General features: G+C 39.5%; 1 protein-coding gene across 9 annotated transcripts in view; it reads right to left on the bottom strand.

Moving 5' to 3' along the window:
• Positions 1-26441, bottom strand: part of lrp1bb (low density lipoprotein receptor-related protein 1Bb) — a 239958-nt gene extending 213517 nt beyond the window's left edge. For 4 of the 9 annotated variants that reach the window (XM_044217315.1, XM_044217316.1, XM_044217318.1 and 1 more), the window contains exon 1: positions 26142-26429. In XM_044217315.1, coding sequence (XP_044073250.1) covers positions 26142-26232 — 91 coding nt within the window. In that variant the 5' untranslated portion in view covers positions 26233-26429. Of the gene's footprint in view, positions 1-26141 lie in introns of all 9 variants that reach the window. The other 5 variants (XM_044217320.1, XM_044217324.1, XM_044217323.1 and 2 more) reach the window with 4 other exon arrangements.
• Positions 26442-26748: the final 307 nt, after the last annotated feature.

The raw sequence follows: 26748 nt of genomic DNA, 5'->3' as shown, positions 1-26748 counted from the left end.
AGTAGTAGTAGTAGTAGTAGTATTGCTGTTGTTGATAGTAATATTAATATTATCATTATTATTATTACTTCCCCATGCTCTCCCTTAGCCCGCCACCTCCCTTTCTCTCTCCTCCTTCCACCTTATATACTTCTTTCCAGTCTGCCAGTACACACACATACACCAACATCAAATCAACACAACACCCGACTACTTACACCCCCATGTTCTTTGACTAAACTTTTGTAAGTGTCCTGTATTCATTGTTTTGTTTCCCGTCGTGTTGTCCTGTTAATGTTCTGGCTTTTGTCTTGCAGTAAAGGAAAAAGCAAAAATGCGATGAATGGGAAATGCATCCTAGCTGTGAGGTATATAGGGGATTATGCATAGAGGCTTATATTCTGTTCTAGGACATCCCTGTACTTATCAGAGTCAGAACTGCTGGTCTAGTGCAGTGAAAAATGGAAAATGTTTACTGAATCTGTTTTCAGCAGCATGAATTGGTAACGAGGCAGATAGAAAATTGGCAATGGTTAATGTCAGGCCTACCTGATTTTCTTTCCCATCAGAGCCACAATCTATCACACCACCAGCCTTGCTAATGATCTCTGACAGATTGACAAGGCTTCTCTTCAGAGAATTCTCATAAAAACAGGCACATATATTGATCAGCAGGGCTCCAAATAGCATCCAGCTGATGCATATTTTATTAGTTTTCACAAAACAAAACAGACGCAGAACAATCTAATTTCCAAGTACTTACACACACTGAAATTGAAATGTCTCTCAGCAGAGATTGCAAAAGGCTTGGACAATGAATGCAAAGGAAACTTGTAACAAATGCTACACAGTATGAAAAGTTGTTTCCCTTTAAGGCTTTGTATTTGTCCCCTGTTAAAGCAAAGGGGCCACTTGCTGTGGGCACGTATTTAATTGTCCTGGAAACTGCCCTTCACTCCCTCATAAGGAGCTCAAATCTGAGGTCCGACACGATAAAACGCCGGCAGTGACAAAAACATTTTCGCATAGTAATGGGGTACAGATAGTCCCAACTCTAGCAGTAAATATGTAGGATTTCCCTTTATACTCTGTACCTCAATACCTGAGCAAAGTCACTTCAAGGTGATACCTGGGAGAATAAGATCCTGAGACCTATTGACTTTGTTCATTATTAATTCAGTTTCAAGCTTACAGCAGCGGCAGCAGCATGTCAGAAGCAGAGATGAGAAATTGGAACAGCTGGAGGTGTAATACTGTGGCTTTTCTCTCTGGCCCACCTGTCAATACCCACACCAAAAGATGGAGGTTGCAGCCCACATGTGGGGTCAAAACAGAGTGTCACTGGAATCCAAATGTTTCCTATGTCCATGAAAATAAACTACAAAAGTAGATTTTGTTGAAGTTGAAAGTTGTCACTCAATTAAACAGAGCTCAGGAGGGGATCCAACTTTAATACCAAGTATGCTTCCTCTCGCTGTAAGACATCTTATTATTTACCATTTCTCACACACCAGAAAAGACTCTGGAAAGCAAACAATGCAATATGGCTCAAAACGTCTACAATAGGCAAAGCCATTATCATTGTGTAATTAGATATTTTCTCTTTTTGGGGAGGAGGGATTTTTTTCTCCTGCCAGAATGTTGGGTGCCAAAGCATTATTAAGGATTGCAGCAACAGCTGTCACCACAAAAATAAATGTTCCATGCAAAGCCATAGCGTTGATGTTTGGAATTGAAGTCTTCCACAGGCAGCAATGACTTCACAATTTATAAAGGAAAATGTATCACCAGGAACTGCAAGACACCGGCTCACTGTAACCTGTGGCCATAATGCCCATGGAACAGAAAGCAAACATTAATGCAATTTCAGCTGGCTGTGATAACACAGGAGCAGTATGTAATGACTGCCTTGGACAGTCCGTCAACAGATCTATAAAATGTTATGACTGCTCAAGATAAAGCAGTGTCGATAAAAGGGGACAGATGTGCTGCTGTAAGTGCGTGTCAGCTTTGTTCCATACCCCTGTTTTAGTGACAGGCCCAACCTTTCACTGCAACATACCTGACAGCCTAAATCTGCCTACTTTCCCTGGTTATCTTGATGTTGCTTAGCTCCTGCAAGAGACAGTGAATCACTAACAAGCTCAGCCTGCAGGAGAATCTTGAGAGCCACTTAACCATTTTGGAAACACTTTACTTTAAGTCTCTCTATTCTGCATTTAATAAATGGTCTATAACGCTATATTGTAGTTGTAAGCAGATATAAGTGTTTATTAATGTATTTGTCAACAATATCTCTTCCTCTGAGCACCCATAAGTGGGGGCTGGTGTGTAAACAGATAATGAATGACAATATAGTAAAATACAGTGGTAATAATATAAAATTGTTGATAAATACTGTGCATTAGTAAACACTTAAAAATGTCCTTATATCTACTTATAACTACAATATAATGTGTCTATAAACTGTTCATTAAATGTTTCGATACTGCTTACAAATGCTAAATAGGAGGACTTAAAATAAGTGTTACCACAATTGGGATTACAAATGTGAGTGGCATATGAGCTATGAGTTGGTAATACAGCTGTAATGCGGTCAGTAGCACGGAAAGTAGCACACATCTCATAAATATTCACTAAATATCTAATCTCTTTTGAAAACTACTCAGCTACGAGGTAAGCAGTCCAACAAAGAAGAATTTCATGGAAAAATTTCATAATAAATTAACAGAAAAGAAACAAGCTGGTGTTAAGAGTTAAAATAATGTGTTTGATAATATATTGGAAATGTAAACACATTTTTCTAATATGCACAGCTTTTAAAAGAGCCAATTAGTATTGTCATCATGTGTAAAGTGATTTTATTTTCACAATATTTATCTTGGCTTTCCTGTGTCCATTTCATTACACTGAAAATGCTACTAAAATGTTCAACACAGTATTAAATTTCAATTCATTTAATTGACTTAAACTAGACTATAACTGACAACAATCAAATGACTAAAATGTGATTGACACTACATCAAAATTAATTTACAAAAATAAACAATGGTTCAACATTATTAAGCAGCACTCTGTTTATCCTGTTAATATCATGGAAAATGTCAATAACTCAGCAGCAACCTCCTATTGCAGCTGACTGAATCAAAGCAAGATTTCATCCTAGCATCACCACCACAGGGTTGCACGACCTCTGTGCTATCCAGAAAATGGTGTGACATGAGCACAATGTAACCCCAGAGAGGTACTCCATCACTATACATCTGCAGATTAATGGCTGAAAATGTCACAGGGAATAAGGTCACGCACCAAGAGACCTGGCTATGAAGAGACATCTGAGCACTTCCAAGTCTGAGTTGCAGCTCCATGGTCCACTGAGAAGCCAAACGTGCTGCTGTCAAGCCCTGCCTTGCAAACACACATACGCAGTACGCACACACACACACACACACACTTAACACCAGCATAGTGTGGCCTCTGTGATGAGGGAGGACAGAGACAAGGTAGACTCTTACATGGAACATTAGACATGATTAGAAACCATTCACTGAAATGCCTCTGTCACTTCGATGGCACAGCATTACAGCCAAGGCACCCGACAACAGTGAGTACATTCTTTACTGCAACACGTGACATAACACAATCTAAAAACTTTGCTGATGACACCATGAGCCAATGTCAAACTCAGAAATCAAGCACATTTCAACACAATACTGGGCCTTACCACATCCAGAAATGTGATGATGATAATAATGATGATGATTATCAATCGGTCAGCTCATCAACACTTTGGTTTCTAATTAATACCTCCAGAACAATTTCCGATTTGACCGCATATATTCCAAAGAGGGTATGAACCGATTTGCAGCGGAATTTCTAGAGAAAGCCATTTCGTTGTTAAGTTTGAGCAATTGTCACGACTTATGACTTGCCTTGGACTCCAACTTAAAGACTTGCATTTTGTGACCGATGATCTTATTATCTTCTCACATTTGTGCCAACCAGTGTAGTGGGTGAACATTATCAAATCATCCATCAAAGAAATTACTATTATTTCTGCCTGGAATAGTCCCCTACAATACTAATGTGAGATAAGTGTCAAACATTGAATTCAATAGCTAAATTTAAAACAGTTGTAAAGGTTCTGTCTCATGTAGCACTTTTGACAGTCTCCCCCTTATGTTGTTTCTAAAGTGTCTTGAAGCAGCAGATTGACCAAGTACTTGTCAGATAATAATTGTCAGATAATAATGGAAATGTGGGGTTTTATACAATAATATTTGTGCAGCTCACACACACAGTGATACCTGATTTGTAAACCTCCTGCAAGTAGTATGAATAACCTTACATGGCTTTAACACAAAGAGAATATCGAACAGCAGGTTAAGTACCTTCTTTACTAACAATGCTATTAAAGGAAAAAACAAGTGAGGGTTACGTTTTGCCTCCAACCATCCCCCACTTAAATTAAAGCATAGCCTTTTCTGTGTGTCCATGAGGCTTATAGCAAAGTTAAAGCAATACAAACTGCCAAGATAATAAGAAAGTGTGTTTGCAGTAGAGCGAGAGCAGCAATATTCTGTGTTTTATTTGGCACAAAACAGAGGCCAAGATATCAAGGCAAGGTTTGGAAAAGAGGGGAACAATTTCAGTCTAGTGTAAAAGTGTGAAACTCTTTCACACTGATTAATATGCACTTTCCTCTGAGTCATTGTTGAAGACTCCTTGCCACCTGCTTCTGCCCTTATGGCATGCCACCTGGGACATCTTACAACAGGCTTCAATGTCAGCTACTACTGTTTTCCTTCAGAGTAGCACAATATACTGTAATGATGGACAGAGACAAGGATTATTTAGAGCTGGAGGATTTTTAGTCAATATCTGCAGTTTTGACTACCAGGACAAGTGTCACAGCCCTTCACTCATGGTATATCACTTTTAGAGCCATCATTTACAAATAATCTAAGATAAATATTGTTTATATTGATGCCATTATTAATCAAATTATACACTGCAGTCCAGTGCTTGGAAAAAAGGGCTATCCTATAAGGTAATATGATAAGGTGGTCAGACTGAGGTGGGCTGACTGGGAGGAACCTCTCTTTGTTTTCCCAAATCAAAATACACACTCAAAGGAATTTTATTTGTACTAATTATGTTGATGTTATTTCACCAATATTTATTGTTGAAACATTGTGAATAGCTGTTGAAGTGTAATTTTCTCAATAGTTCCTCTTCGATTGAATTCCAGCCTCAATAACCTGCAACAAATCAGCATTTGCAGACACCCACTAAGCAACACCATAATCATGTTTGGACTGAGAAAATCAAATTCTCAGTCAATTATTTCGGCCTCAATAGAACTGATAATGGTTGCTCTTAAGCAGTAAATTGGCACCCTTTAAATGTAAACACAATGTTTCACACTGAATGTGTTGGCTCAGTGTATCAGGTTTCCATTTTCTGGTCCAGGGCCACTTTTTCATTGGTGGGCACTGGTGGGGGTGGGACAGGACGCTGGTGTACAGAGGGGTTCTTGGACTACATTAACATTATTAGTAAATCCCATAGTCATATTGTAATAATCATAGTCACAGAGCTGTAAGCTGGATGCTGTGGCAAGGCCCCAGCTCCTCTGGCATATTCTGGAGCCAAAAATTATGTGATGAAATCACAAAGGCTTTGTCACAGCATAACTGAAGACGATATGTTGTCTTCCAGTCAGTCAGGATGACAATGGTATATAGTATGACACCTACACAGCCTTAAAATACAGTGTGTCGCTGTCAGGCGTGGCAACAAAAATCATTCCATGTCAGAGTTTTCACAATGTGAAAAATCTGTGGCATTGCTGCACAGGAGGTAAATGCTAAATCAGAGACTGGTAAGTCATTGACAGTGACAGAATAGTTGGATTTGGAAGCTAAGGCTTTGTTTTTTTTCAAATACAGCTAATTTGTTTCTCAAATGCTACTCCTTAATGCAGTTTTTGTATCTTTGCATACTTTTAATTGAGAGATCCTAAATCCAAACCAATTATTAGGAACAATGAAATAACTAGCAGCAAATGTTCATACTTTTTGTATTTACTGTATTATGTAGGGCTGGTACAATATATCAGAATCAGGCATACCAATAATAATATTACCATAGGATTGCAATTTTATAATCCAATTTTCAAAGACACTATAGTTGATGTAATAACCAAATGCAAATGGAGTATTTATGAATAAAAGCCCTACCATAATATTTCTACTGCAAGGACAGGCTTAAATAAGAAGCTACATTACTATAACTTCAGCTGAACAGCTATGCAATCACATGCTGTTATGCCTTGGAAGATTAAAATAAATACTATGCCGACACAGCACAGCCCTTTTTGAAGAAACTTACAACACCCGACATAGCTGTGTAAAACAAAAAGTAAAAAATTAAGTTCATAATTGGTTGCTGCAATTATGGGTTTCTAAAAATGAAAGTTCAACCTCCACTTCAATTAAGCCATGTCAAAACTTATATATGTTTATATATAAGTTAACCATTTGATGAAGTCTTGCTCTTGTTTTTACTGTACATAATATATTTATAACACATTCTCTAGAAAAACTAGAAACATTGTTTCCTAGAGCAGGAAATAGCCCAAAGCTACAAACCACCATCTTTGACATTCTTACTGACAGTTTCACTAAAAATAATGAGGCTCATGTCAGGCGGGAAAGACGGCCATTTGACTCATCTGTCAATAGTACAGCCTGAGGATCATTCAATGTTTTTTCTTGCCATGCTACTCTGTATATGCTCACTGTTTTTCTTAAATGACCTACATCTTCAATAAATGACCTGACCAAGACCAGTGTAGAATGCCCTAAACATGAAGGCGATAAAATATCCAACAATGCATAAATACACAAGAGCTGTTTGGTATTTTAGTGACTGGGTTCTTGAACCTCTTCTCATCACGGGCTAGTGTTTTGTGCTTTTCATAGAAATGTAGCAATATGAAGTATTGCTCACGTTGAAAGCACAAAACACTATCCTTATTCAAAGAAATGTGAAAAGTTCAGACAGCAGCAGGGTTTTGCATGATGTTGTTTGTTCTTATCACTGCTGCACATATTGCACCGATATATGACCATGTTGAATGTGGAAGTTGCAGTCTCCTGCTGCTCTGGGCTGATTGAAATGGTTCACAATGTTTCAACATTCTCTCTTCGGAGAGATTTTTCACCCTCTAGTTTCCTATTTTACAGCTTGATCCCAGCTGTTCTAATGCCTCTTGCCTAGTTCTCAGAGTATTTAGTGAGATTAACAGTTGACTGCACATCCTATGGAAATTATGATACCACACAGGGAGGGTATGTACTTTGTGTATAATATGCACTCATGAAGTTTTACAAGCACAATCCACACAAACAAGTGTGCATGCAAACATGCAGCGACATCATTCATTAACATGATCGTCATCATGTTAATGAACAGCTGATTGCATTTCTAAACTCTTTGTTTCTGGGCTTTAAGTCATCCAAGTAATCCAGCTAGCTATTGCTATCTTGTAAACACTGAGCTGCAGCTAACATTGGATGGCACAAAGTGTAGCAATAGATAGCTATAAAAATGTAAGCGTTAATTGTTTGCTAACACGTTAGCCATAACAACTTTATAGAGTTCCAAGGTGGTGGAGTTATTTAGTTTATAAAAGTGCTCCTACTAACATTAGTGATAAAAAAGTTAAAGTAATGAAAACTTGAAAAAAATTGCGAGCAGTGACGTGGTTTATATAGAGTGCAATGGTTGTCCTAGTTTTCCTTAAAGACTCACACAGGTGTTTTCACTTACACTGACTGATTAGACCTCAGCTCAGATTAAAGTTGGGTGGAGCTATGAAGGAATTACATGAGGTCACCAAAGTTAATGCACCAACAAGAATGATAAAGACATATGTTGTCCCACAATAACAGGTGCAACAGGAGAGTGATGGAAATCATACACAGCCTGTGCACACAGTTCTAATTAGTCAAATAAGTGAAAACACATGCATAAATTGCAATGAGTGCTGAAACAATATACAATTATTGTTCTATTGTATTAGTAGTAGGCATTATAAGTTAATTGGTTAGTTGGCCAAAGTAGACATTTAAAGGTCCAGTGTGTAGGATTCAGTGGCATCTAGCAGTGAAATTGTAGTTTGCAACCATTTGAATACCACTCAGGTCATCCTCCCCATCCAAGCAAGTAGGAGAAACTACGGTGGCCACGAAAAATGCGAAAGGGCCGATCTACAGCCAGTGTTTGGTTTGTCTGTTCTGGGCTACTGTAGAAACATGGTGGTGCAATGTGGTGGCAAAAAGTAAGTTCACAAAAACTTCCAGAACTGGCAAAATTAAGTTGTTAAATTAAGTTACTCTTATATTCTCCATGATGACCATCCAGTACAGCCACAGCTCACCATGCATGTCTATGCTATGCTCAAGGAGTGGGATGAGCTGCAGACTTATTCCTCAAGATAATGCAAATATCAGGGGTAGGGATATTACAATAGCAACCACAGAGGCAGAGGTTGGTGCCATTTTGAGAATTGTAATGTAAAAAAAGGTCCATGTGGTTAATGTATATGCAAAGCAATATAATAATGATAAAATAATATTTGCAAAGAACTTGAATATGTTTCTTGCCTCCTATGGTATGTGCATTTTCATTTTGGGGTAACTATCATGGGGTAGTGCTTCATACAAGTGCTACATAAATAAAGATTATTTACTTAATAACAGGATGTTCCATTTCAATATTCTGAGCAAGCTTTGGAGGCCTCTGTGTCTCTCCTCTCAGTAATAACATTTCTCTGCTACAGTCGGACAACAGGCTTTTCAAGAGTTATAGTATTTCCCAACAACAAACAATATTTTAAAAAGAAGAAATAATGCCAGTACGCCTCCAGCTATACTTGATTTTGACTCTGATTTCCAGTCCTTTTTTTATCACACAAGGTGATTCAAATTCAAAAATCTTTTCAGTTGTTTAATGTAGAGAACTACTTACATGAAGGCAAGACTGTCCTAATGCTCAGTGTAAACTCAAAAAAAGAGAGAAAAACTCAAAAAGTAAAATTATATTTCTGTGCACCTTTTTTCCTCTGTCAACCATCTGCAGTTGCTGGCCTGCTTACCTTATGATGTAAATTCGTGCAGAATTACAAGTAGAAATGTAATGCAGACACGTCTCATTACCCAGTGAGAGTCATTATGATGAAAATGACATACATTGCTTTAGGGATTATTTACTCTAGGACAGTAGTGGAGAGCTGCATCCAGGCGATCAACAATTAACTAGTTTTAGTGTGCAAAGCAGCGGAAAGTGCTTCAAATTGCAGCTGGTAGGAATTTATTGTAAACCTGCTAATAAATAGTACAAACGCACCACAAAACAGAACGGTATCATGGAATTAAGTTTCATTTGAAAGCAGCAAAATGATGCCACAGCCCAAAAAAAATATGTATGTATGATAAAAATGTTGGTTATTTGTTAAAATTTTCATGGTGTACTGTAAGAGCCCTTGCTAAAGTATAAGACATTCAACAACTAAATGAGGTAACAGGATGGTAAGAGAGATGGTCTAAAATACATCTTAATCTTAATTGTTAATTGCACAATCACTAGAAATACACTTATAGTCTTTTTTGTCTAGTTCAACTTTAGTTCTCTGCTGCATGTGTGAGAATACACATCAGTATTTATTGCCACAAAAGGCCAATCCCATTTTCTTATCCTACCAATTGGTATAAAAACAAGGATGCAGTGCCTTGGCTGCTGTTCCAGAAGAAGACAGAGAAAGAGCCAAAGAGGGATGAGCTTTAAGCTGTGGCTCTGCTCTCCAGAAAGTCATTAGGTCAGAGAAGTGTGGAGGATGGTCGGCAAGGGGCCTTTAATAATGAAGAGCTTGTGTTCCACAGAGAAACACCGCCTGAAGCAGACATTCACACTGAGGAATGAAAGAGTCTGAGGTGCAGAAAGGTCCCATCACGCATCTGAAAGAAACTGGCTGGCTAACACTCCGTAAAGTGTTTGATTTGGTTGACAGCATTTTAATCTATGACAGAACCACACCCTAAATTCTATTTCTCATTCCTCACTGTCTGAAAATCACAGATAATGTCCAAGCAATGGATACAATTTTAACTTCCATGTGTATATAGAGTATACTAGCATTGAAAGTTATTAATAAAACCTACAAATTATTGAGAAAAATTAGCAGCATTCTATGTACCAAAATATGCCACATAGCAAAAGTTCAACATGCAGTAGAAGAGACTTCCTGCATTGGCATAAAATACGACAGTGAGGAATTGGGCACAGGGCCACACCAAAATACTGGGCAGATTCAATGAACAGCCAAATTTAGGCCTTGGTAGAAATTTAGACAAGAAGCCTAGCAGCTCCACTGGCTGTTGCACACATGGCACATTGTATATTCTCCAACAGCTCTACAATGTGAAAAACAGGGCTTGACCCTCAGATGACACATATATAAGCTCCTATCATACTCGAGCTGACCTGTGCAATAGGCTTCTTTTTTCTAGCAATAAGAAAGCAACATCATATTCCTTCCAGTTTCATTTCTTTAACAATAAAACCAGCAACTTCAGCATTGAGATCTGCAAAGGGTACTGTCATTTTAACATTGTTGTCACCAAGGATGCACCGATCCCACTTCTTCTCTCCCAATACAGACTCCAACACATGCTCTCAGGTTATTGTCTATACTGAGCACTTATCTGAGATCAGAGATTTTTTCTTTCAAATCTGTATACTTCACTGTGTGGAACTGATTGGGATCGTTCTTCTACGTGTAAGGTAGCAAGAGGCTGTAACTACACATGACTTCTGAACGTCTGTACACCTATAAAATAACGGCATTTAAAGGAATACTTCCTTTGGGAAATACGTTTATTCTTGCAGAGAGTTAGATGACAAGATTGATACCACTCGTGTCTGTCCGTTAAGTACGAAGCAACAGCCAGGAGATGGTTATCTTAGCTTAGCATAAAGACTAGTGGCTTGTTTAGTTTGTAAAAAAAAAAAAAAAAGAGTATAACAAAGAACAACTTGTGGTTTCACAGGGAGCAATGTGTCAGACTTGCCAAACTTCCTGGAGTGACGTCAAAGCTCCGGGAAGTTACAGCCCCTCGTAAAACTACAATGTGTTGTTTTTACACTTTTGTTTTTTTATGGATTAAAGAAACTAGCTATAAAGTGTTCATTAGTGAGCTTTAGAGGTGCTGGTAGGTGTTGCTTTGTTTGTTTCTTCTGTTTTGTTTTGCTTTTACTTTGAACAGAGCTAAGCTAGCTGTTTACCCTTGCTTACAGTCTTTGTGCTAAGTTAAACTAATCTCATGGCTGTAGCTTTGTATTTACTGGACAGATATGAGAGCAGCATTGATCTTCGAAAATTACTCTCGGCAAGAAAGTGAAAAAGCTTATTTTCCAAAAGTTTAAACAATTTCTTTAATGTGGATCATGACATCCTCCTGAGACCTCCTTAGGGATACTGTAACCACAGAGATAAGCGACATGTCCTGTGTGAGGAGTGTCTTGGGTAGACAGATGCTGGAGCCTGACCTCGGATAACTATGTCAGGGAGCTTGGCGTGATGGCAGAGAAATCGAAAACTGGTGCACTCAGGAAACCCAGGCTGCCTGCAAATATCTCAACAGACTTCTTTTGTGGATTGTAGCTACTACATCAAAGACTTCAGGGAGCTGATTTGCCTTGTCTGGACTGACTGTTATGAATGATGAATCAGAGCACTGAGGTAAATTTGAGTCAGACATGAAAATGTTGGTTAGCTGAACAAGACTAAGGTCAAGAAGAGAGTATCTAAAAATGAGAACTGTCATGTCATGCTTACCACAACTGATGAAGACAGCCCTTGAAGACTCTTTTTGCAAGAATGTTTATTTTTAGAATTTTTTTTTTTATGTACTCACTTTTAAGGAGAAAAGTGAACATCCTGTTACAGAAAAGACTTGACACACCTGACAAGAAGACGTACTTGTCAACGCAGTTAATAGGCTGCTTTGGTGAGCTGTATATCAGGAGAGGTCGTTTAGTTACAGAAGCCACTTGTCAGGTAATTTCTACCTCTGCATAAGAGATTAGGGTAAGAGTCACATAGCCAATTACCGTCATTACAATGTCTCACGACATTAACGCAAAGAAGACAGATCCATCTTGATTGTTGTATAATCTCAGAGGTTAATAACAGGGGGCAAAATGTAATTCCCGTACATTTGATTGAGCCAAACTCATGAGCCACAAGATGAGGCACTTTAAGAACAATCACCACTAAATCAACTTAGTCAGCTTCATCATTAGGCACGGCTTTTGGATTTATTGCTCTGAATAAAAGTGAAAATGTAAATGTGGAAAGACATTTATTGATTTTACTGAGTTTGTGATTTATACCTCCTAGTAACCTGAGATATTGATTAGAAGGATATGCTTTGTTTTCATACTGTATGCGAGTTGGCTTCATTCATAGAAAATTAATTATTCAAAAATGTCAACATGAAAATCAAGCTGAAACAATTAGCCATTTAAAACTTTAAACTAATCTGCAATTATTTTGATTAGCGCGTGATCGTTAAAGTCATTTTTCAAGCAAAAATGCCAAACATCCCTTAGTTCTAGGTCCTCAATTGTGAGGATTTGAATGCTGTTCTTTGTCTTATGTGATCAGAAACTGAATATCTTTGTGTTTTGGACTGTTGGTTGGACAAATCAAGCTCTTTGAGTAAAATACATTGGGTAGTAGGGAATTGTGATGGGCATTTTTCACTATTTTCTGACATATTATTATTGACCAAACCATTTATTTCTTAATTAAGAAAATAATGACTAGATTAATCATCATCATCACAGATTAATCAATAATCTAAATACCCTTCATTGAATGCTCGAAAACATAGTCCTTATTCATATATTGACATTGACATAATACTAATAGGCATGTATAATTCTTGCTTAAAGTGTGTATAGTTCTTATTTAGTTGTACATATTGCCATTTAGGGGCCACTGCACAGATAATGTGCATTTGTAAGCTTGGAAAAAACTCAGCTGTAGCCTACACGCTATTTATGTTGTTCATTACTCTTTTGTTTGAATGTTTTATTAATGTCTATATAGTGCTTCAAACTGTATAAAACTTTAACCTGAACTTGAGCATGCATGTCAGCAATCAAGGTTTGCACAAGGTACCGCACCCATGCTCTGTACAGACATCACAGATGTTTTCTGTGGCTGTGACTGAAATACAGCCACTTTAACTTTATAGGTTAGAGTGGATAGGTTTCTCCCATGTCTTTCCATGTTCAAGTTAATCCTTACATGCTCAGGTTTAAGGTAGCTCAGGCTAGAACACTTTAATTTGGTTATGTCATGCTGTTTTACTTAGGTCTATGATTCATTTTTGATTGGTTAGATCATTTATTTCTGTTTTTATCTGTCTCTGTAATTTGAAATTTGTATGATAAAGTGCATTATACTGTAAATACATTTTCTTTAATATGATGATAAACAAAAAACTAAAGGAAATCATAAAATCACAAAAACCACAAAGTGAAACTGTCGCAATTTTGTCAAGGTTGGGTGTCTAAATGTAATGCTTATCACTTTTCTTTCTAGTAAAGTACGGCCTATTTTCTCTATTGGCGTTTCCTGGTTAATGAGGATAAAGTGATTCGCTAACGATCAGAACAGATGTGAAGTCTCTGCTGGGACGTATACGCCACAGTGCTTGGCTTCAAGGGCTTGAACAATCAGAGTTGACAACAATTCATCAAACATCAAACTTTTTTCAAACTGACTGCTGTTTGTACATCAATTTGGGCCATTTCAAACAGTTACTTCAAAAGCAACAACATCCATTACAACAGCGATAACACCTTTGTCACCAAACCCTCATACAATCTGGTGCTTCAAACAAGTGCACATGCATAATGCACATAAACATAAATGTCACCCCAGCATGAAGAAATGTATTATGAAGGCTTCCATCACTTGACAGTGATTAAACATTTCCGAGTGGATGTTGCACTTTTTCATCGCTTTCTTCTGCCCCTAAAATACCTTTGCTAGTGCCGCCTGTGCTGCCTTCTGTTCAGCTGGCCCCACCAAACTGTAAAATTTGATTTCCTAGAATTATGCCTCTGATTTTTATCCAGTAAAGGCAATTAATTCCTTGGACAGGGATGAAAAGAGGAGCAGAATATGAAAGAGAGAGAAAAAAGATAGGCAGACAGAAAGAGAGAGCATAACAGAACCCTACACAGTGTAAGTATGATGAGACAATAATGTCAGACAGTACAGTCAGTCCACAGTATTAACCTCACAAGCACCCCGGCTAAACACAAACCAGCCTGCACTTATTGGATTGCATAAAACAAGTTAAAGTTTAAATTCTGTTTGGTCACTCTACGCACAAGAGCTATCTCTCAACAGAAATAAAGCATGTTTGAAAAGAGCGACACACACACGTAATTGTTGCTGTTGTTTGTTGCAGACAGGACTGTAACACATTGTGATTGGATAGTTAATTGCCATGGTAATATCTATCACTTCCTTTGAAAAGGCCAGCAAAAGTAAGTGAATATTTTCAGGTCCATGGGTTCCACAGTTGCCAAGGCAACTGGTAATGTGGAAGAAGTTAATTGTGTGATCACTCTTCTTAGTAATTAAAAACGTATTTCTACTTATGGACCACTGTCAAAATTTGGGGCATGGGGCAACTTTTCGTTGAGAAAACGTTACACAACACACTTATAATGTGTCAACGGGGCCAAATGAAATGAGAAAATACCAAATCACACCAATCCGTGGACACACTAACGAAACACCCTTCTTTCTATAACAAAGCAGGGGTTTATTAAATCTGGTCATGACTGCAGGTATTAACTCCAAATTTTCAGCCACCACCTCACAATGATTGTGACTGTGAGCTAATGTGTTTCCAATAGTTGAACACTATCCTGGTGTGACCTTTACTTGACAATTTTCTACCATTGATTGGCCACCTCCTACTGCATGAAGTTCAATTTACACCTAATTACTGCTGCATACCTTACCTCAAACAACAGACGCACGCATGCCTGCATTAGATACTCAAACACACAGAGATGTTTGAAGACATTTCTACACAGACAGATTTATTTTGTATCCCTTGGATTTAGGATTTTTTTATTCGAATTTCACTTTACTTAGGTCAATGGACTCAAAATATTTCACACAGATTTCTATGTGAACCTGGCTCTGTAGCTGAGTGGCTAGCACTGTCATTTTGCAGAAAAATGCTCTGGCCTTGTGTGAATTTTGACTGCTTTTCATATTTTCAAGTGGTTCAGGTTTCCTACCAAGTCCAAATATATGCAAGTCTGGTGAAGTGGAGACCCTAAATTGCCCGTAGGTGTGAAATAGAACATGAATGTGATTGTATGTGTGTTAGCCTGAGATAGACCAGTAACATATTCGTGTGTTTCCCTGCCTTTTGTTTAGTGCATGCTGGTATGGTCTTAAATTAGAATTACCGCCCTGCAGTTGTTTGCCTCCACTAACCAGTCAAGTTGTAGTTTACATCCATGTCTGTGCAGACAGACTATAATATATGTTATAAACACTTGGAAGGAATTGAATAAAATGTATTAATTTATAAAGTGAAAGTTATGATACATTTTGATGATACATATGTATGTTTCCAGTGAAAATACATGTTGAACTGATTAATGAAGGATTAGTATAGATGTATTGGCTAAACAGGTACATATACTCGATTACTATGTAAAGATGGATTCTACACAAAATGTGGTGCTTTTGTTTTCTCCTGGCATTTTTAGATACAAAGCCTCTCTATGAGCTGTAGGTGAAACTCACTCACAGGATCACGATTAGCTAGCCACGCTCCAATACGAAATTCAGAATGTGGCAGGAAATGAAAGGCAGAATGGACGAGATGGAGGAAAGCTCGTATTGTGCCAGTTATTGTTGACTCATTGTGTCGTCTCAGTCAACGTGTGTAAAATCTAGAATCGTCTAATTCATTCTTAAATTATGGCTAAAAAACCTATTTTGAGGTCACAATGACCTTTGACCTTTGAGTCAAAAGTGTCACCTATTCACTGTCCATCCAAATGGGAAATATGGTCACAATCTCCCTTTCTGTTCCTGAGTTATGGTGTTAAATAATGGCCAAAAAAGTGTTTTCTTGATGTCACAGCACGGGCACCGGAAGTAGGAGGCCATTTAATTCGATCAAAGAGTGAATACACAGTGAATCTACTTTGCCATTTCCTTGCTAATGCCGATTCTGTTAACACGAAGATGTGGAAGCGAGCAAGGCACACCAATTTCTCTGTTGTTGGCTGCTAACACCATCCAAGGAAGTGAAGAAGACCCAGTGGATTAATTTTATTTTTGATGGAAATGTCCCCAACTGCAAAACTCTATGCTTTCTCAACAGGGACCAGTACATACCAGACCAGTACAAACCATTTTTCAACCGTTTATTTTGCAGGTTAGCCTGTTGAAGTTGCCGTTAGCACATTCCTCACCTAATGCGGCTATAGCGTCTATTGTACACACGCTGGAGCAATGTTGGAGTATTTAATATTGAGGGACAGTCAAGAGAAACCACAACACTAGCTCAGCTGGCTTTGTTGTTACACAAACTGGTAAGCTACTTGTTCATGTGAAGTATCTGGTCAGTGTACCACACACACTAACACACACACACACACTTTTTGACCTTTTGCGTAAAAAATGTCATCACTTCATTGTTGTATCCCATTAAACATCTGTGTGAAATTTTGTAATAATTACCGCATCACTTCTTGAGTTATGTCCAAAAATGTGTTTTGTAAGGTCACAGTGACCTTGACCTTTGACAACCAAATTCTAATCAGCTCATCCTTGAGTCCAAGTGGACGTTCGTGCCAAATTTGAAGAAATTCCTTCCAGTCGTCCTGTGATATCACATTCACGAGAATGGAACTGACTGATGGAAAACATAATGCCTCCTGCCATGGCTATCGCCGGCGCGGAGGCATAAAAATGGATGCCAAGCTGTTGCTGTTACAAGCTTCTGAACAATGAAACAATGAAATACTCATTAGACGTCACTTTATGAAATATTTAAAATGACATAGTAGTATGAAATGCGGGGACCAAATCAGCAGATCACTGATAAAATTATATTAAAAAACAGTAATGCAAAAAGGATTATTCTGATACATATGATTTACAATTGATATTTGTTGTGTACAAAGATCAATAAACGATCTAATCAGTAAGCAAGAGTGGTAGTTATGATGTCACTATGTTGTTATATAGTCAATTTCTATAGCAGAGAGCATGACCCTTAGTTTGCCTCAGATTAAGTGATCGTGAGAAAACGTATTGTTGGGTTCTCATTCTTTGTCTTGTCAGGAAATGTTTTCCATTAGAATTAAATAGGAATGAATTAGGTATGGCACAGTTTATTATTTAAGTATGGGTAATCATGGTGTATGCATGGAAAAGTAGGCAGAATCAACATTAAATAGAAAAAAAGTAAGAAATGTGAAAAATGAGCAAAACAATCCAAACATTCTTCAAAAAATGAAAATAATAGTGGGCACTAATAGTTGATATATCCAAGGCCATAAAAGCAATCATAGGACTGTACTCTCTAAGAGAAACATATTAAATCTCAGTAAGTCCAGAGGGGTTTTTATTTCTCTGGGGTTTTCTTCTTGGCAAGGGCTGTTTCAAGAACAAGTGGCCCTTATCAGGCACTGAGCAGGGAGAGATACCTGTGACAGCCGACATGTTTGAGGCCCAAGTGCTTAATCTCTGGTCTCTGCTACGGAGCAGTGAGGCGCATCACTAAAGCAAGAGGGAAGTGAGTGCATGCATTTCAAATCAGCCTACACGAGAAATGGAACGGGAGAAAACCACGTAGCATGGGCGCGAGAGCACCGCTCTAATCGTATCAAAGACTTCTACAAACAAACATGGGTGAAGTGTGATTGATGGGAACACAGTTAATAGGACTCCCAATCCAGCACTGTGTGAGAAGGGAGGGTGGCGGGGACCAGAGATCAATAGCAGCTCGGAAGCATGTTAGGGAATCATACCGAATCAGATTGATGACAGCTGGTGGTGATTTGGCAATCTAATTTTAACACAAAATAACTCGGTGATAGTGCTGCCACAAAACTGAACTTAATCTTTGTGGGCCAACAGTATCACAGCTGTTGAGAGTGACGGTGTACTTGCTGCAGGTGTAAGTACTGCAGGGGCAGCAGTGCTGTTTTATCTTTGATTTTCAATTCATGCACTATGCCATGAAAGTGCATTAAATTATTCATCCTTAGTGGCAATCTCACAAATATTTTAGACCCAAAAACCTCTTTTAGTGCACTATCAAGCTTGGACATAGACTTAAGACTGGCTCCTCCAAATTGATACTGAAAGAATCAGACTGGTAGACATTCTTCCAAAAATTCATAGTAGTTGACAATAAACCGGCTTGATGTAGCTACTCGTTGCTTTGCACACAGGCATGAAAAGGATGCCAGTAATTCCCCTTTCTCTATCTAACTGGACTGGACTACAGTGAACTCTGCCAGGGAAGCCAGCCACAACAGGGCACACACATTTTAGAAACGCTAAATTTGTGTTTGTGTGCATGTGTTTTCTGTGTGTTCACGTTTGTGTGCGGGGTATACAATATATGTTGCTTCTCTGAGAGACAGTTTGCCTTTGGCAAGTTTGGCAACCAAGAAACCCGTAATGCTGTGTGCCTTATGTAAATACTGTACACAATACACTGCCCTGCATCTTTACTAAAGATCATTCCACTCTGTGTATTCATCTTCTGGTTAATGGCTGAAATATACTGCAGCTCTTTAAAGGCAATGGCTTGTGAGAATGACTGAAAAACAAATCAGACAAAATAGAAAATATCTTCAGTTCTGTGGTTAGCTGTAATGGCATAAGTATTTTATGTGTAAATCCATAAAGGAAAATTATGGATTATTGCAGAGGTGTACATTAAAATGAAACACCTCAATGGTCAATATTTCTTAATTTCTCAATGCGCCAATTTCTCTTTTAAAAGGGACACAGCGCAGCATCACCAACTGGCCTTAGGTTTGCCTGCTGAATGAAGCTTGTTGGGGGATGGATGAATCCCTCCCCTGTTCTGGTTTTCTGGGCCAAGTCTGCATGATGGGGCCCTGAGCCCTCGGTCTGTGCCAGGTGGCAGCTGGGAGAGAGAGTCCCCAGCCAGGCTTCAGCAGCCCTCACTCTGGTCCTCTGGCCACCACCGTTGCCACTCGGGGCTCGACACCAGCACTTCTGACCTGCATATTGGTCATGGTCCGCCTGCAATAGCCAGTTTTTCTGAGCATCTGCCTTTTGTCCACATTTTATTTGGTCAGGCAATAATTCCAGGTGTGTCCCATGCAAATCACAATTTTAAAACTTTGCTAGACAAGAATTTTTTGTCCCGCAAAAACTCACTGAGCTGATCACTTTCAGTCACAAAGTAGAGCTGCAACACAGCAGAGCATCAATCTCCAGTCTATTCACGTAAATTAAATTCTGCTGTGTCTGGTATGGACACTAGCAAGTAATGTTCTCTGTCCACACAAAGTGATGAAATCTTAAAGTATTAATCAGCGAGATGCTTGTTGTTGGGGCTTGGCCACCGGCTCAGCGCATACAATCTCATACATTAACCAGGGGATCTCCATATTGCCAGTTTAATATTTGGATGTGAGTGTGCCAAGAAATATAATAGCTTCTTCAAACAACAATGAACAAACTCTCAGTGCAGGGTGAATTGCTCCCACCAAAGATGGTTACCTCTTCACCACCTCACACATGGATAAAGAAAGCCCCTTAACTCTTGTTAAGAACAGTATGCTTCATCATGTTAACGGTGACAGCTCATTACACTAATAGAACGTTTTCTGTGTCATTTTGTCAGTTTGGAGACTTCAGTGAAGTACAAAACAACAGCAAAACACCTCCACCAAAATGATTTAGGTCTGCCAACAGCATGCCAACCAGTCAGCTAATCAATCAAAGGAGCTCTGTCCTTTTTGCAAGGATAGACAACAGACACCAGTGATAAAAACGACTAGCCAGTCAAGTGTAAGGTTAAACTATAAAATAGTGAAGTTAATGATCCGGCTCCCTCTCTATATATGTTTGAACAATGCTCTCACCACCTATTCCCATGGCAGCACAACCTCTGCAGGAAGGGCCCCTGCTACCTTAGTATTTAGGTAATGATGAGGCATACGCCGCAGTGCATACGTTAGCCAACTGGTCAAAAGCTGAATAAGTGAAGGCAACCATTGCATTTCCTCTAGGCCAGTCTAGACAGAATGGAACTAGGCGATAGCAACAGTACGATCTACAAGGATCCACTGCTGCTGCATTGAACGTCAACTCATGCTGAGCAACGTTATGCAGGGAGGCATCTCCTCAGGGTGCTGCCTCCATCCAGCTAGCAGTTCACCCTTTCAAACTGACAGACGGATTTTTTGCCTGAGACGGAGACACTTTCCCCCCTTGGAGACATCTCCAGAAAGATGTTTTCGCTCAACTCAGGCCTCACTTTTCACACCCAGCTGCATACTAACTTTAACCTTTACTATCCAGGCAGACCATAGCAATCCTTATTCCACCGCTGTGCCATAAAATATATAAAGTACGAGACTGTTTCATAGTTCATTTGTGTTCAGCAGATGGTTTCACTTGTGCATGTGCATAGGTTTTTCCCTTTCACAAGAGACATTATATCAGACTTACATTTACATTTTATGATGCATTCTATCTTATCCATCACCCACTAATGACCTCATACTCAACTCAACTTGTGAAAGGAGCCGTTTATCCCGCCACTGCCCTTATTAGCTCAATTTGCATTAGCATATTTGGCAATAAAACAGTTATGCTTTCCTCCATTAATAATTTATCTACACTTTTTTTTTTTTTATCAAGCAGACATTTCAGTATACGGCTGAGCCCAGCTCTTGGATTCAACTCCTGCAATATGGGGCTTCTCTGAAGAAAGACTTATTGATTCATTATTCACATTTTGAATTATGTAACATTTCAGAAAAAATAAAAAAACTAAAATGAAACCCCATGCCACCCACATAATTAAGTGCCCACAACATCAACACAAATAGATCATGTGGGTCAAAAATGTAGCTCCTCCTTCCATTGGTAATCAATGCCACAAGTCAATTTACAACCTGAGCCAATCCATTACTGATTCAATTGTAACCCATTAAGACTGTGAGAGGCGGTATTAAATGTGACACTATCAAAATCCAATGGCTTCATTCAATAACTTTTTTCTGCAGGAGTCAGCCCAGCCCCACCATCACACTGTACACCATGATGAGACATGTGGGGGCTGGTTCACTGTTGCCTCCTGTAGCTTGAGGCCACACTTCACCTCTGCCCTGAGATAGATGTAAGAGCTCAATGACAGCAACACTTAGCTGACACGGTAGATGTGTCAGCTGTTTTAATGTCTTTCCATAGCTTGTAAAAGACTGAATGCAATCCTGCAAAAATGCTGTCTAAGCATTTAGCTCAGACAAACCTCAGAAAACCAGGAATGACTGTTTGAAATACTTTAAGGGGAAAGAAACCTAAACACTGAGGTTTGATAGAAGTGCTTAATCTGCTCATGTACAAACTCAAGCTGACCCTCTCAACATGTTACCGGCTGACAGGCTGTTCTGACGACTTGTCTGGTTTTCCAGCCAAGACAAACTTGTGTAGTAATAGTCAATAAAAAGCACCTGAAGGACAGAACACGGGACACGGATGCCAATAACAACACCAGCCAGTGCTGACTTCTACTTGCACAAGAAGAATCACAGTGCTGACTATTGCCTCACCTCCTATTCAGACCACCCTCCCCTTCATCCCGTCCTCTGCCTTCACTTTATTTACTCTTTCCAAACCAGCTGGAACTGGAATCTACGTGTGGTTTCTTCAATCACTAGGTGAAGACTGAGTGCGGGCCACCATCCGTCCTGAGGATCACCTATTGCTGAGGTTGACACTTTTGCTGCCATGTCAGAACAGGATGCGGACAGAAAATCAAGCTACAAAGGAGGCCTCGCAGCTGGCGGGCTCATTTTGTGTTAATGCTTCCCAGAAAAAGCTTAAAACAGCTATGAAAACAGAATTCAGTCCAACCATTGAAGGTCAACCGTCACTACCCAGCAGACCTCTTGTAAAAATCCTGATCTTCATATAACACCAACTCAGTGTAGGGTGAACGTCAAAGAAAGGCCTCAGGAACAACAAAAACAGAATGATTTTTGGTTCAGTGCTGCTAAAGGCAAGTGATTTACATAATCTCCATTTGGTTGCAATTTATCATGTCCGACTGCAATTTAGCGACCAATTTCCTGCTTCCAAGCTATCTCTTAAATGAGTAAGAATACAATGGTGACATTAAGTAGAGTGAACATTTATTTAACTCAGCAGCACTAAGGAAGCTTAGATTTAGTTACTGATTTTCTGAGATTATTAATGCCCAAATCCCTGATTTGTAACATGGTGCCCCTTGCTGTAACACCAACGGTCTGGATTTGATTACATAGTGATTCAAATCCAGATTCAGTGATTATGTGACACTATCACGATCCATGAAAAAAGAACATTTGTAAAAATCATTTTGTGTCTAAGAAATATTTATCAATACTATTATATTACTTAAGACATCTTCTGGTAACCAACATACAAAACCAAAAGAAAAACACTAGTTATAACATTATGAGTATACTTCCAAATAACATATATTTATCTGTGAAATTTCAAAAAATTGTACACCCGATAGCAGAAGAAAGAAAATAAGTGCTACAGCCTAAAGTTTATCCTGAGGCATTTTCCTCCTCTCTCAGGCTTTTCCCAACTAACTGGCTGACTTTAAGTGGTACTCCCGTAGTGGTGCTCTTCCATAAAGTTACAGGACTCACAAGAGACAAATTTTAAATGGAATGGTCAAGATCGAAGCAGCACAAACTGAAATATCCTGACTTCTAGTCCCTAGTTTGGGACAAGTTCCAAAAACACTGCATCCTGCAATTGCCATAATGCAATGACATCATCGGGGTCATTTTTTTCAGACTTTAGAAAGCTCTTCCAGAGCCACTGAAGACATTATACAACTGTTTTTACAGGCTGAATTGTACTCCTTGTGATGAGTAAACTGAACTTAAAGTGTAAAATCAGTGGAGTGCCCCTTTAAATGTTTTGTGTGTGAAAAGCCAACTCAGTCATTGTGCATCAGCCATGTTTAAAAAATCAATTTATGCTTTTTTCTAAATTACTAAATAAAGCATTGTGTGGTTGCCAGTAAAATAGAACAATAATAGGACAATAGAAAACAAAATGAAACTCATTTTCTATATCATTAAGGTCGTACAATGAACAAATCAGCATTTCTTCTTCCAGGGAGTGGTAAAATACCAAATTTCAACAGGGCACATTAAGATCTATGCTTCTTGGATAAACTATATACAACATGATTCTCTGTACTGTATTCATATTCTACAATCCTAGTGCAGTTTGGTTTAGTCCATATGTCGTTAGTGGTATTGTCAGTTGATCCCAATATGTACTTTTCTGATGTGAAAAGATGAATTTGGAAACAGGTGGTGACTCTTTTTGTAAATGTGAAGGAAGACAGATTTTACAGGTTTAAAAGGAAGAAAACCTATAGACTCCCTTTACACTCATCTCTACTGGTCAACATACTACACATAGACACTAAATGACTTCTCCATCATCTATTTTGTGCTGGCCTTTGTGCACACACACACACACACACACTAACACACCTAGGCACTCACACTTCTGCGATACTATCTCACTTAATTAGCTCCTAAACGCAGCCTTCCCTGCATTAGTGCATGGACCTATCTGTGTCTTCCACTATACTATCATCTTTTAAATGGAGTATGCATTTCAAACAACCTCGAGCTGTTTGTACTAGATGATGCTTATCTGGTGCTGAGGTCACTGACTGAGATCAAGGGTATTTTGATTTTAAAATAAATTATAATAAACAGGCAGCACTCAAGCCTGTCATTTTGTCAGATCAGCAGTGTGCTGCCATGCCGGCCCGGCCAGGTCAGCCTGCTCAATGTTAGATGGACACAAGTGATAAGGGGTGGAACGTGGTGGAGGCATTTCAAAGAGGCAATACCTTTCTATGAATTAGAACTGGAAATGCTTCAAATACATGCAGAGAAAACTGCGGGCTCACTACTTGGCATTCAACATAACAATGCTGCTACAACTAAGCAAATTAATTTCTGACTAATTAGGCTAACAACCAGCTTTGGTGTTGGAAGAAATAAGAAATGCTATTATCATTACCGCCCATTTAGACACAGCTACGAGAGCTTTCATTTGTTCTCAGTGAAAATGCAGAGGAGCAGGACGGCATCAGTTTACGGACAAAGATGCAGGTCCCAACTATACTTTCAGATCTGTGTGTGTGTGTGTCTGAATATATCTTAACTGCTTAACTGCTCTCAATTTAAATATTGCTGTACTAGCCCAGATGAGACAATCTGATGGCACGTACTTCTTCACTTTGATTCAAGCTACACTAATAAAGCTCAGTGCTGCAATGCTGACAAACACAAACTCCAACAGTCTTTTAAAATTTCAGGTGGGTGTGTTCTTTTTTTCCCCCCTCTCAGAGCAGAGGCATCCTCAGGGAGTTCAAGAGACAAATTCATCTTTTCATTTCATGCACAGAGAGAGGTAAACAGTGTTTTTCTTGCCTACTGTGATTGCCAGGCAAACTCTAAGTCCCCGTTTTCCACACTGAGGTGGGGGGGCATTTGGTGACATTTGGGACGGTCTCACAAAAAGCCAAGCAGTCTTGACTCTTATTGCTATGCTAGGTAATGAAGAAGTGAGGGAACTGTGACCTGGAGGCCAGCAATCAATGCATAATTATACTATGTGCCACGTTAGCATTAATGTATGCTTCTTCTTTTTTTGTTTTTAAAAATTGCTTCATGTAACTACAATCAGTGTCCAGTGCCCATAATTCTGCATGTCTCTACACAAATGGGAGCCCTGAAAAATTTAAAATAAGTTGAAGTATAAGCATAACTATTTATGCAAAAATTCACATTTCCATTGTAAGTAAGTAGCCTACTGATTGTTCCTCCTTTGAGGATCCATATGGTTATGAAACTTACATCCGATACTTTCAATAAGTGGCCTTCAGTGAATGTAGCTGTTGAAGATATAGGCAGCATAAACCGAAAATGTGCCTGAACTCTATTCTGCAAATAAAATTGCCTAATATGTGAAGTGAGTTTGATCCTTACATCCCATATGACACCAAAAGAAGACGGCTGATTGTGAAACAGCACTCAGCATGCATACAGATATGCTGTCATTTTGTGACAGAATTCAAATTCACACATGCAACAGTCAATGTGCTGCTCAAAAATGACTTCCCCGACATCACTACGAGGTTGCACACCGCGCTGTACATCTAGAGTTGACCGTGCAGAACTAGTCCCATCATTTGCGTCTCCATCCGATGTTGAGGTGATCCCACGGCAGAGATACAGGCTACAGCTCGGGGACAGACAAAATACACTTAGGCACAGGGATATTTTCACCTGCTGCACTGTAGGTTAGCGCTGCTACGCGCCTGCAGTCAGACCCACTGAATCTATTCTGTATCCCAACAGCCTCAAGAATGTTCCTGAAAATGCAAAATCGCTGCTAAATGCGCAGGGCAAGTTCAATGTGTTATTATAAAGGCGGTATCGTTATATGTGGTTTATCAGCTGGCACGCATTATAACATCCTGAATGGTTACAACAGAAACGATGCAGACTTCCAATGTGGCATCCCACACTGGACAAAAAATGAATGACAAGCAATTTTAGATGATCAACTCTTTGTCATTCATGAACTGTGCTTTTCAAGGAAAATAGAGGTTTATATCCAGCAACTGCTCAACATTTGGCGTCCGTAACAACACCAGACTGCACTAAGACGGCCCGCGGTGCCAAGTTTCACCGGACTGCGCATCACCGACGGCCCGGTTCTTCCTTACCTTTCTCCTCGTCCGACACCGCCGAGGGCTCGGCGCACGGAAATAATCCCGAGAACAGGGCTAGAAAGGCGAGTAGAAAAAACTCGGACATGTTTTCGGAGAGCGGGCTATAAAGAGCCACGGTGCTTCTCCTGGTCCTGCTCCGGGTCCAGTCTCCCCCTCCACCACCACCCGGTTGTCGAGTGCCGTTTTTCGGTGATGTCCAGCGGAACCGGTGCGCAGAACAGTGCAGCGCTCCCCCCCGCTCCGCGACACATGCACACCGCCGCTCTACACAGCGAGCAGACGCACCGGAGACGGCAGGAGAGATGAGAGTCAGAGGCAGAGGGGCAGAGGGAAGGCGGGGTGCGAGTGTAGGAGGATAAAGAATGAGTACGTTTCCTGTCTTTTCCCAATGATTAAATGCCGTCAAGGTGGCGCAGCTCGCCTGAAATTCATCACATTGGTTAGCTGTTCAGTAGGTGGAGTGGGTGTCAGTCTGAGGTCCGGGGGTGTTTCGGAGAGGGGGTCCTCAAAAGAGAAGAAAAAGTCAGAAAAGGTAGGATGAGGCATGAGTAATCTCAGCTCTCACCACTTTCTCCAGTACAGTCTGTAAACCACACATAGT

Source organism: Siniperca chuatsi, linkage group LG12 (genome assembly GCF_020085105.1).
Source record: "Siniperca chuatsi isolate FFG_IHB_CAS linkage group LG12, ASM2008510v1, whole genome shotgun sequence".
NCBI lineage: Eukaryota > Metazoa > Chordata > Actinopteri > Centrarchiformes > Sinipercidae > Siniperca > Siniperca chuatsi.
Note: the sequence above shows the minus strand (reverse complement) of the source record. Positions and strands in the feature narration are given on the sequence as shown.